General features: G+C 35.8%; 1 protein-coding gene across 5 annotated transcripts in view; it reads right to left on the reverse strand.

Moving 5' to 3' along the window:
* Positions 1-12,094, reverse strand: part of LARP4 (La ribonucleoprotein 4) — a 79,414-nt gene that overhangs the window by 18,427 nt on the left and 48,893 nt on the right. For 3 of the 5 annotated variants that reach the window (XM_037031022.1, XM_037031024.1, XM_037031021.1), the window contains exons 9-12: positions 6,477-6,689; positions 5,868-5,971; positions 1,699-1,911; positions 1,023-1,071 (exon numbers count right to left, since the gene is read on the reverse strand). In XM_037031022.1, the coding sequence (XP_036886917.1) occupies positions 1,023-1,071; positions 1,699-1,911; positions 5,868-5,971; positions 6,477-6,689 (579 nt within the window). Of the gene's footprint in view, positions 1-1,022; positions 1,072-1,694; positions 1,912-5,867; positions 5,972-6,476; positions 6,690-12,094 lie in introns of those variants that run through there. The other 2 variants (XM_037031023.1, XM_037031025.1) reach the window with 2 other exon arrangements.

Here is a 12,094-nt window from a genome sequence, read left to right on the forward strand (position 1 = left end):
TGGTATATCTATAAATTCTAGGCAGGGTTTTCTCGAGACCTCCACATTTTCCTACACCATTCTTATTATTCAGCATCTTTGGGCCCCAGTTAAGAGACAGTAAACAGTGTCTATAAACAAACCACAACATAATCAAAATATGAATAATTTGAAGCTAGGTAAGTTAAGATTCAAATAAGAACATGTCTAGTTCTTATCTTTAAGTAATTTTGTAAGATTAATGGATATAAAGAATGAACAATAGGTGTAAAACTATTCCCCCCAAACAATTAATAAATAGTGTAAGTTTCTAACACCAACAGAGCTTTGAAAGTGAATAAAATGCTTTATCAGAATGGCGAAAAATCCTATCACCTAGAATGCTATGGATAAGCAGGGACTTTGTTCTGTTTGTTGAAATGAAAATCAGCACAGCCCCTACAGAAAGCTATTTACCAGCAACTTATTAAATTGTTACCCAGAAATCACACTTCTAGAGATTCTCCTTCAGATATTACTGCACACATAGCAAATGATGGCTGTATGAGATTATCTTTGCACTGTTTATTATAGCACTTTCATAGAATCAAAAGATTCAAACTGCTGAAATGTCTGTTTGTAAAAGCAAGAGTTATTTTTCCCATCCAAGTACTAACCAGGCCCAACCCTGCTTAGCTTCTGAGATCAGACGAGATCGGGTGTGTTCAGGGTGGTATGGCCGTAGACAAGCAAGAGTTATTTTTCATAAAATATTTTCAGATTTTATTTTTAAACCATGTGAAAATATTAGGTATTCAAGTAATGCTTACTAAAGGTGAGAAACAGGTCAAATATCTAACTAGATATGCCTTTTAAGGGGGGAACTGAGTGTGGCAATGGTGTATATTTTAGCGTCAAGCATAGGCTCTATTTACCTTCGCTGCATACTAGAATCGATAAAAGAAACCCAGAAAGCCAAGGCAGACCACAAGCCAATACTACAGTAAATCACAAAAGAAAAAAACAAAACAAACCAGCAGTAATTAAAAGTAAAAAATACTTACTGGGATTCTGTCATCTTCTCGTCGTCTTCGGCCTCTGAAAAGAGTCCTCCTTTTTACAATGAAAAAAAAGGGGGTGGTGGAAGGGAAAATTCATAAGTTTCTTCAGATTTATGCATTCTATCAAAAATAAGTGAATTTCTATTTTAAGTATCTATACTTTCTAAATCTTCATTATTGTTGAAAGATAAATATTCCTCTGAAGGGATCCTGAGCTAATCTATCAAAGACTTCATCTGCTGTCACTACCACTTATCAATGGTGTACATTGAGCACATTTTTATCAGAAGCACTTTCTCCACGCCAGAAGCAAATCAGGGTACAGTTATGTTTTATTCGAGCAGGTTAGGTAGTATATAACCCCATTCCCATAGTTTTGAAACTGTAAGAAATTAAAACTATAATGCAGATGGGATTTTATCTTTCTAAGCCATTCTTTCTCTGTGAACTATTAAAAAACAATTCAAAAAAGAACTTCAGAATAATTCTCATAAACCTCTGACTCAGCCATATTCCATATGAACACTCTAAATTTCTTAATAATTATGAAAACTATTAATCCAGTATGTAAAAAATGTTATTTAGTATACACCAATAATGAAGTCTAAAAAAAACCCAAACGAACAAGAAAACCACTTCCATATACCTTATTTCCATATTTATTACCACTTTTCCTTACCTGCCCCTGCCATAGTCCCCATTCTGTTCAATCTGCAAAGTAGGAGTCTCTTTAGGAAGGCAGTTTTGCTCCTGATGCCCGGTTACTATAGGGTTATGCCGTTCAGTTGGAAAATTCCTTGAACCAGATCTATTTAATGGTCCATCCCCCAGTGACACAGAGGCCTCGGATGAGTGTTCTGAACCACTTGATGACCTAAAATGAGGCTTCACACTATAAGAAAATTAAAATTACATACACAAAAGGATAAATCAAGATAAACAGAAAACCTTTCTTTTTAAGGGCAGAAATTATTAATAGGCCAGGTTAAAAACTGCTTTCTACTGTATCCTGATATAAGTTAAACATAAAATTGTATAAAAATAAACTCTTTTATGTCCCAGATATATTATTTTTAAAATGCAATTTTTTCATTAAAAAAAAAGTTGCTTGGAGATATTTGGTGAAAGATCCGAACTTGTTCAAGATAAAGCTAATACTACATCAGTACTCAGAATAAAACTAATTTCAGCTAACATATTTTTCGGACTATAAGATGCACCCCCCAATTTGGGAGGAAATGGGGGTGCATCTTATGGTCCCAATTTAGCTTACCTGGCTCGCTGTGGGGAGGGATGACAGTGGAGTGGGGTCACAGGATATTAAATATTTCACCACATTTTTTGCTTCAAAAATTTTTTTCCTATTTTCCTCCTCTAAAACCTAGGTGTGTCTTATGGTCCAGTGCATCCTATAGTCCTAAAAATACGGTACTTTCTTTAACACGAGCTACAGTCTTGACATGTTTAAATCAGCCAGGCTTTATTTAAGCTTATTAGTGAGTCCATGCCATGTATACTCCCTGGGGAACATCTCCAGGGAGTGTGAAAAAACATCTCCAAATGATGTGAAAATAAGGCCCCCAGTGAAAATGAGTTTGGAACCCCTGATCTAAAAATAAGTCCAAGCAGCTGAGATTTTGGTTCTACGTACTGTAGATTAATCAAGGATGTCAAAATAAGACATATATATAAGACTTATATTTGGCTCCTTGCTTGCAGTTTATATGTTCCATATTTATAGTATTTTCATAGTTACAAATTCGTAACATTAACAACACACAGCCAATTTCTGGTTCTCTGAAGAGAGACTTAAAACTTCATACTAATTATAAGCCCAACAATTAAACATTAATTCCAACAGCATCTCCAGCTATCCCACTTTACACAACATAAAAAATTAGGTTACTTAAAGATAAAACAGGCTATAGCATTGGGGTGAGTTTAATAAGAGGTAATACTTTTCCAGATAATCACTTTGTCACAAAATAGATTTTAATAGTAATAAAAATTACAGTATGTCAGCCAACACAAAGTAATTTTCAATATATTTACATTATTCATTGTATCTGAATTTGACTCAATTAAGTAGCTATGATTTACATTTAAGTAGCTATGATTTACAGTTTACATTATCTGTTTAGAAACTTCCACCTAACTTTCTTACTGCATTACAATACACCTAATGGACAAGTTAGATTTAAACAGCCCTCAGATCTCATAATCTTACCCTTCACTGAGAGGGACTCACGATCTCAGTCTGGGCAAAAGAAGTGATAAAAGATAGAAAAAAAAGAAGTAAAGTGATAGAAAGATAAAGTATAAAAGGTAGAAAAATGCCCAGACTTCTGAAAGTTAGTCCTATTCTCTCTAAGTAGATCTAGTGATCATCACTGGGCTGTTATAAGGTTAATATAATAAACTGCAAAAGGGCTCTCTAAAGTTACTTTCTCCATCACTGATAAATAAAAAAATAAAGGTGTAGCAGCACTTACTTCTGAGAAATAAGAAGGTAACAAGGATTTGGTTTGGGGGTCAAAAAGCATTTTATCTGTAAGATTTGCATTTTTACAATAAAGTATTCATGTACTATTTCTGTAACTAAAAATTAACAGCAATCTGTATTGGCCAAACATATGGAAAAGAACTGTACACAAATGGTTTTGAGTAACAAGCCAAATTACAATGAACCTGCCCTATATCTTCAAAACCACAAGCTCACATTCAAAAAGAGAAAGACGACTTGACTGTCATTCTTGGCTTTCTTACTGTAATCTTACTCCCTTCGCCTAAAAAGCACAGCAAAGACAAGCGACAATGAAGGAACGCCATAAAAACGTTAATTTTAAGTCAGGCATCCGCAAACATCAGTACTTTAGTTATTAGTTAAAAAACTGCTTTTACAGAGATATGGACTAGAGCGTGAAGAACACAGTCACTAATGCCAAGACAAAGGGGTATGGAGCCAGGTGGGTGGGGGACAGCAGGAAGACCACTCTGTGGAGCGCGTGGTTTTCTGGCCACTTAGCTATACATCGGAAAGTGGCTGAAAAAATAACAGACAAAAAAATTATTTTAAACTGCTTTCAGTCTATCTCATAACAAAGATGTCTATTCTGCTTACCCTTTAAAGCAGAATTCATCCCTTTGAAGAAACGTGAATTCAATAGGTATTTTTATAAAGCTACTATTTCTAGTCATGAGAAATCTGTATCTTTTCACAAGGAAAACTGTAAAATATCATTTGCGCTAACTGAAGTATTTTTAAGAAAAAAACTTTACCAGCTATGATACAGGAAAAGAAAATGTTCTAAATCTCAGATATGTTGATAATAGCTAGTGATGTAACTGTAGCAAGGTAAGTCTCATCAACTTTCACTTTGTTCAACTGTAAAGTAAGTTAAAAACTGTATTATAACAATCCAGTCTTTTTGTATTTAAACATCCTTATTTATAACGAAATAATCCTTTCTGAATAGCTGGACAGGAGTTATATCACCTATCGGTACTTGAATTTTACAGTTAATTGTTAGTGTATTACCAAACCGAGTCATTAATGAGAGCACAAATCATCTTTTGTTTATAAAGAATCTTTTGTTCTTACGATATCTCATTTGAAACTTCATGAAGTGATATGAATGTGTATATGTAGTAAAATTTTTCTAACACTTATCAATGAATTTTAAATGCTTTAGCCAATGGTGTTGGTCAAAGTGAGTACAAAAATCTTGACTATTAGAGGAAAGTACATATGTGTATTTTAGAACTCAGTAAGAATATTTTTTAACATAAAGCTTCTTTCTCTAGTGAAGCATGTTTCAGACAAATCTTACAAAAAAGGAATTAAGTTCCTAGAAGTCATCGTGGAAAAACATACCCTATGTGGTCTCCTTGCCAAAAAAGAATCAACTGGGAGAAGAAAACCTGGCAAGAGAAAAATCACTGAAAAGAAGTAATTTTATAAAACAAACCCAGGAGGCTCACACACACACAAAAAAGTGAAACTATTAAATAAATCTAAACCAATATATAAGCCATTTTCCATTGGTTGCTCATACTCTGTCAAAAGACATGATACATACCAAATTATTAAGATTATCAGTTGATGTTTATACATAAAGAATACTACTTAAGAGACACACCAATATTTTATATGAGAGCAAAAGTTCCCAAAGTTCTCAATAATATATTCAGAACATATGTGCAGGCTTTGGAGTGTTTTAAACCGTCTGAGCTCAAATCTTGGCTCTGCCAGCTACTAACTATATACTTGCAGATAACATATTTAACCTTGTATGTCTCAATTTACTACTTCTTAATAGATAAAGTAACCATATCTATTTTTAAAGGGCTGTGAAAATTAACTGTGATAAAACATGTAAAGCACTAAAAATACAGTTTTAGAAATTAAATGCCGAATAAATGTTGTGGTGTTATACACTGTAGTTTTTGAAAACTGTTTCAAAATCTCAATTCTTAAACATCCTAAATAATTTGTATTCCACCCTGGCTGGAGTGGCTCAGTGGTTGAGTGCTGGCCTGCGAATCAAGGCGCCACTGGTTCAATTCCCAGTCAGGGCATCTGCCTGGGTTGCAGGCCAGGTCGCCAGTAGGGGGCACACGAGAGACAACCACACACAATGATGTTTCTCTTCCTCACTTTCTCCCTCCCTCCTCCTCTCTGAAAATAAATAAATAAAATCTTTAAATTCGTCTTCCCAGTATTTATTACTCAATTCAACAAAAAAATCTTTTTATTCAGTCTGCAAATAAGCACTGTTATGAACAGTAACTCTATAAAAACTATTGGGAATTGCTTACAATACATTCCAGCCATGATTTTTATCTTACCGATTTTTTTGGAATGGTCGACCCATATTCACAGCAGCAGCATTTGTTTTATAAGATCCTGGTGAATTAAAGCCATTCATAAAACTACCATTGGGAAAGGGAGCCTAAAAGAAAGGCAAAATCTAGTGTGAAGGTCATACAAAATTTCTGACGACCTAACCTAGCATCAATTTCTTTTAGAAGCTCATAATTATTTTACATTTTACTTATTCACTTTTGTAATACTTTATAGAGCAAAAATAATCACTAGTTCATTATTTATTAAATATTTATCATTTATAATTATAAATTAATTTATAATTTAATAAAATAACACTTCTTGAAAAAACTTAACAAAATTAAAGCAATTTAAATCACTGGATTTATCCAGTCTCTAACTTTAACTCACTCAGCAAAATCTAAAAAATAAAATTATAGAAACCAACAGCTCAACCTTTAGTTATATGCATACATTTGCTATGGAATATTAGATATTCTTATCACTACTAAAAGAGAAAATAACCAATCAACGCAACACAAAACAAACAACAAAAAAATGCACTACTGATTGATTTCTTCAAACTTCAGCTTGAGTGAAAAATTTTATTACTCTGTAAGGATCTCACTTACCAGTGGTGTTTCAAAGTAAGGTGCAGGACTTGGAGACCAAGACTGAGGCACAATACTATAGATGGAGTACTGTTGGTGAGGACTATATACAGGCTGCATAAAGACTGGTGAGGCATACTGTGCTTGAGTTTGAATGGGCTGATTATACATACTAGAATCCATTAATCGATAACCATTCTTAGCAAAAAATGTATTGATGGCTTTTATCCTTGCCTAGAAGCAAAAGGAACACATTGTAATAAAAAAGAACTAAGTGTATGTTTTTACAAATACATTTAATTAAAAATTTTAACATATATTAAATGACTATAATATTTCTGTCTATTTTACAAGTAGTACACCAAAGGAAAAGGAAATGATAACTTCAATAATTGAAACTTTTATATGGCAAATACCACAATAAATAAACTAAAACCACAAAAGTCAAAACAGTGAAATCGCAACTTGCCACAGACAAGAGGGCTAATATTCCAAATATATAAATTCTAAAAGAAGATTTAAAAAGCCCAACAATCCTACATAAAAATGAGTTAAAGAAACAAATAGAGTTCACAGAAAAAAAAGGCAAGTGGCTCCTAAACATATGAAAAGATGCTAAACTTTGTTGACAAGAAAAATGCAATTAAAATCAAATAACATTTCTCACACAACTGGCAAAAGGCCAAAAATTTAACAATATATTCTGCTGATAAGGCTGTGGCAAAATAGGCAATGTGATACATTAATGATGGGCATGCAAAAATAGCACAATCCTTATAAAGGAAAACTCAGCAATATCTTCCAAAACACAAATGCATTTACCACATTCTCATCAGTCCCACTTTCATAAATCTTTCACGAATATACAGTGACCAAAACACTTTTTTAAATCCTTACCTGAGGACATTCTTATTAACTTTAGAGAAAGAAGGTAGGGAGAGAGAGAAACATCAACCTGTATGTGTCCCAATCAGGGACCGAACTGGCAACCTAGGCATGTGTCTTAACCAGGAATTGAACCCCCGATCTTTCAGTTTACAGGATGACATTCTAACCAAGTGAGTCATACTGGCAACGATGAAAACAGTTTTTTTTTAAACTGTTATGAAAAGCTGTTCTTTTAAAAACCATTTTAAAAGCTATTCTTAAGCTAAGTCAGATGAAAATACAGGGACATACTCGTATACACACATATGTGTGAATATGTATTTAAAATATTTTACTTTTAAACTATGCACATACTGAAAACTACATTTTAAAAAATCGATTTGTAAAAGTTAAAAGCAAGTAAGCCTAAATGTGCATCTAATTAATAATATAACACAGAGAAATCCTAAATGATTTTGAACCATAAGAAAAACTGTTATGAATGTTCCTTAGAAAAAAATCCACAAGGCAAAGAACGGAAAATTTCTATGTGGGTATTGCTATTCTGATACTTGGTATGTGATTATGAGATCCTTCAAACAAATATTGTATTGGAGTAACTGAGATCTGAGACTTTCACATGGGAGAAAGGAGACCGAAATGTGAGACTAAAGATGGAAAAGCCATGTCACCTGAATGCAAGATGTACTTTGGTCTTAAAACAAAGTAACACACCTACTTCATAGCTTTGTCCAATGAAAAGGCTTAGAAACACCACCAAACCAGGAGTGACAAGCACTCCTTGTTCAGTGTCATTTCCCCATAAAAGTAACATGGAGACTCTGGAGAGTTGGCTGGCTCTAAGCCATTGACACAAAAATTACAAAATCCTCAAATATCTTGTCACACTAGAGATCAAACGAACCACCGAAAACTATTAGGGCTGTAATAAAAGAACTCATGAGTCAACTCAAAGAAGCCACCTTCATCAATGAGGACAATAAACATACCAAATATATTTAAATACTCAAAAAAACCTGAATGGGCTTCCGGCCAAGATGGAGGCATAGGTGGAAACATTGTGCCTCCTTGCACAACCAAAATTAAGGACAACAAAGATTTAGAAACAAAACACAACCAGAACAGAGAAAACTGAATTGTACCGAAGTCCAACAACCATTCAACCAGACCAGTAAGTGGGGCGGAGTCAGTGGCCACTAGAGAGGGGTCCCAGAAAGGGGTCCGGGCAGAAAAAGGCAGGGGCTGCCAGAACCAAGAGCACAGGTGGTACGTGGGAACCAAGGTCACACATTCGCAGGCAGATAAACTAGGCAAAAACTACCAGCAAGACAGACCACACAACCCCAGGGCCCCAGCAACAGGAAATAAAGCCTAAAAGCACCAATTGAAAAGGTACCGGGAGAGACTCCCCGCCTCATAGGAGAGTTAGTTGGAGAGACCCACAGGGTCCTAGAAAGGACACAAGCCCACCCACCAAGGAACCAGCACCAGAAGGGCCCAATTTACTTGTGGGAAGGGACAGAGGGGACTGAAATCCGAGAGAGTGCAGAACAAATGCCATTGCTCCCTCTCTGACCCCACCCCCACATACAGTGTTACAACCCAGAGACTTGGGTTGCCCTGCCCTGGTGAACACCTAAGCCTCCGCCCCTCATATGTAACAGGCATGAACAGACCAAAACATTATGTCTCAAGCAGAAGAACAGCTCAAAGCCCCAGAGCCAATACTTCTAAGCTACAAAGAGATAGCCAACCTATCCAACACACAGTTCAAAACACTGGTGATCAGGATGATCACATGATTGGCTGAATTTGGTTGCAAATTAGATGAAAAAATGAAGGCTACACTTAGTGAAATGAAGGAAAATGCACAGGGAACCAATAGTGGTGGGAAGGAAACTGAGACTCAAATCAATGGAGTGGACCAGAAGGAAGAAAGAAACAACCAAACAGAAAAGAAGGAAGAAACAAGAATTTAAATAAGTGAGGAGAGGTTTAGGAACCTCCAGGACATCTTTAAACATTCCAACATTCCAATCATAGGAATACCAGCAGGGGAAGAGGAAGAGCAACAAGTGAAAAACTTATTTGAGCAAATAATAAAGGAGAACTTTCCCAGTCTGGCAAAGGAAATAGACTTCCAGGAAGTCCAGGAAGCTCAGAGAGTCCCAAAGAAGTCAGACCCAAGAAGGAACACACCAAGGCACATCATAATTACATTAGCCGAGACTAAAATGAAGGAGAGAATTCTAGAAGCAGCAAGAGATAAGGGGACAATCACCTACAAAGGACTTCCGATCAGACTGTCAGCTGATTTCTCAAAAGAGACCTTACAGGCAAGAAGGGGCTGGAAAGAAGTATTCAAACTCATGAAATCCAAAGACCTGTAACCAAGATTGCTGTATCAAGCAAAGGTTTCATTTAGAATGGAAGGGCAGATAAAGTGCTTCTCAGATATGGTCAAATTCAAGGAGTTCATCATCACCAAGCCCTTATTACATGAAATCTTAAAAGGACTTACCTAAGAAAAAGAAGATAAAAAATATGAACAGTGAAAGGACAGCAAACTCACAGTTATTAGCAACCACACCTAAAACAAAAGCAAACTAAGCAAACAACTGGAACAGGAGCAGAACCATAGAAATGAAAATCACATGGAGGGTTGGCAACAGGGGAGTGGGAGGAGAAATGGGGAGAAGGTACAGAGAGTAAGTAGCACAGACAGTGGGGAGAAAACAGAGGGAGGGCAAGAGTAGTGAGGGAAATGTCCGTGACACACAGACATGAACTAAGGGGCGGGGGGTGGGGGGGGAATGTGGGTGGGAGGGAGTGTGCAGGGTAGAAGGGAATGAAGGTGGGGAATGGGACAACTGTAATGACATAATCAATAAGATATATTTTTAAAAATCCGAATGGCCGTTTTTAAAAGGTTGCAAGAAAAATCAACACATTTTTTTCAAACACAGGTAATAAAAACCAGAGCCAAGCATTTATCATGCATTGTACCAATGAGCTATACCTCAGGGTAATGAAGATGAGGGCAAGCTTCTCTTTATAGAAGTCTTTTAACTGAAAATTAGAGAGGAAAACAGAAATAGCACCATTTTGCCTTACTGAATTGATAGAGCTCATCAATGATCAGTAGCAGCTAGCATATGAGAGACACAGACACATATTTTATGTCTTTGTGTTCTCTCTCTCCTGTTCTGAAATCAAATCCATTCTACTGAAGCCTCTAGAACTAGCCATCAACTTGCACGAAATACAGGGGACAGAGAATCATGTTAAATCACACTCAAGAATATAACTAGCCATTTCCAAGAGGGACAAAGGACTTGAAGAGACATTCTCCGAAGAGAATACACTAATAGCCAATAAGCGCAAGAAAAGATACTCAATGTCACTAATCACAGTGAAATGCAAATTAAATCTACAATTAGATTCCACCTAATGAATTCATTTCAGTTACTGTACTCTTCATTTCTGACTAGTTTCTTTCTTCTTATCCTTGTTAAGTGGTGCATGACTGTATTTGCACATCTAAACAAAAAATTAAACAGTGGACAAAGGCAGATTAACTTCCAGTGAATCAATATTTGAGCAAGAAAATTGGCTTGGACACTCCTGACAACTAGTGGAGTGCTTAATAAAGGGAGAGGTTGCTGATCCTTCCTAAGTGAGAAAAAAAGTAGCTGATACTCCCATTCCTGACCTGAGTTCTAGGAGTGGCTGCCTGGTGCTAAGGCAGGTTGTGAAAACTTTGTCCTCCAAAAAAGTGGGGTGTGCTGTGATATGTCTGGTGGATACCTGAGGGACCACTGCCGATGCTCTCGTCAATTTCAGCCCTCTTTGCAGCAGCAAATTTGTCAGTGACATCTACCTTAAAACTTTCATCAGCCACACACACAAAAAACCCAAGAAAATCTTACCCTTTGCTACAGCCTGTATCAAAGGATTTCACTTTGATGTAGAATTTAAAGAACAAAATAAACTAAAACAAAATAGAATTAAACTCATAAAGACAAAGAACAGACTGACAGCTGTCAGAGGGGAAGGGATTTGGGGACTGGGTGAAAAGGTGAAGGGATTAAGATTCCCAGGTGAATTTTACTGCACATTCAAAGAATTAATACCAATCCCTTTCAAACTATTCCAAAAATTTAAGAGGAGGGAAGGTTCCCAAACTCATTTTACAAGGCCAGCATTACCCTGATACCAAAAACACAAAGGTGGGGAGAGGGGGAGGTGTGGATTATGGATCAATATCCCTGATGAACATAGGTAAAAACTTTCAACCAACAAAGCCAAAAGTGAAATAAGGATCAGAGCCAAAATAAATGACACAGACAAACAAACAAATAAAAACTCCCAACAAACACTAAGTCCTAGACCAGATGGCTTCACAGGTGAATTTTACTAAACATTCAAAGAATTAATACCTGTCCTTGTCATACTAGAAGGCTCTCTAACACTTTGAGTCCAATATTATCCTGATACTAAAACCAGACAAAGACACAACATAAAAAAAACCATAGGCCAATACCTCTGATTACCACAGATATGAAAATTCTCAACAAAATATAGGCAAACTGAATTCAGCAATACTATTAAGAAGATCATAACAAAGTAAGATTCATTCCTAGAATGCAATGTTGGTTCAATATCTGCAAATTAACATGATATATATATATATACATATATATATATATCACATAAACAAAATAAAGGATAAAAATATTATCATTTCAAAA

This window comes from Sturnira hondurensis, unplaced genomic scaffold, assembly GCF_014824575.4.
Source record: "Sturnira hondurensis isolate 20B ecotype Veracruz unplaced genomic scaffold, ASM1482457v3 Scaffold0020903, whole genome shotgun sequence".
Classification (NCBI taxonomy): Eukaryota; Metazoa; Chordata; class Mammalia; order Chiroptera; family Phyllostomidae; genus Sturnira; species Sturnira hondurensis.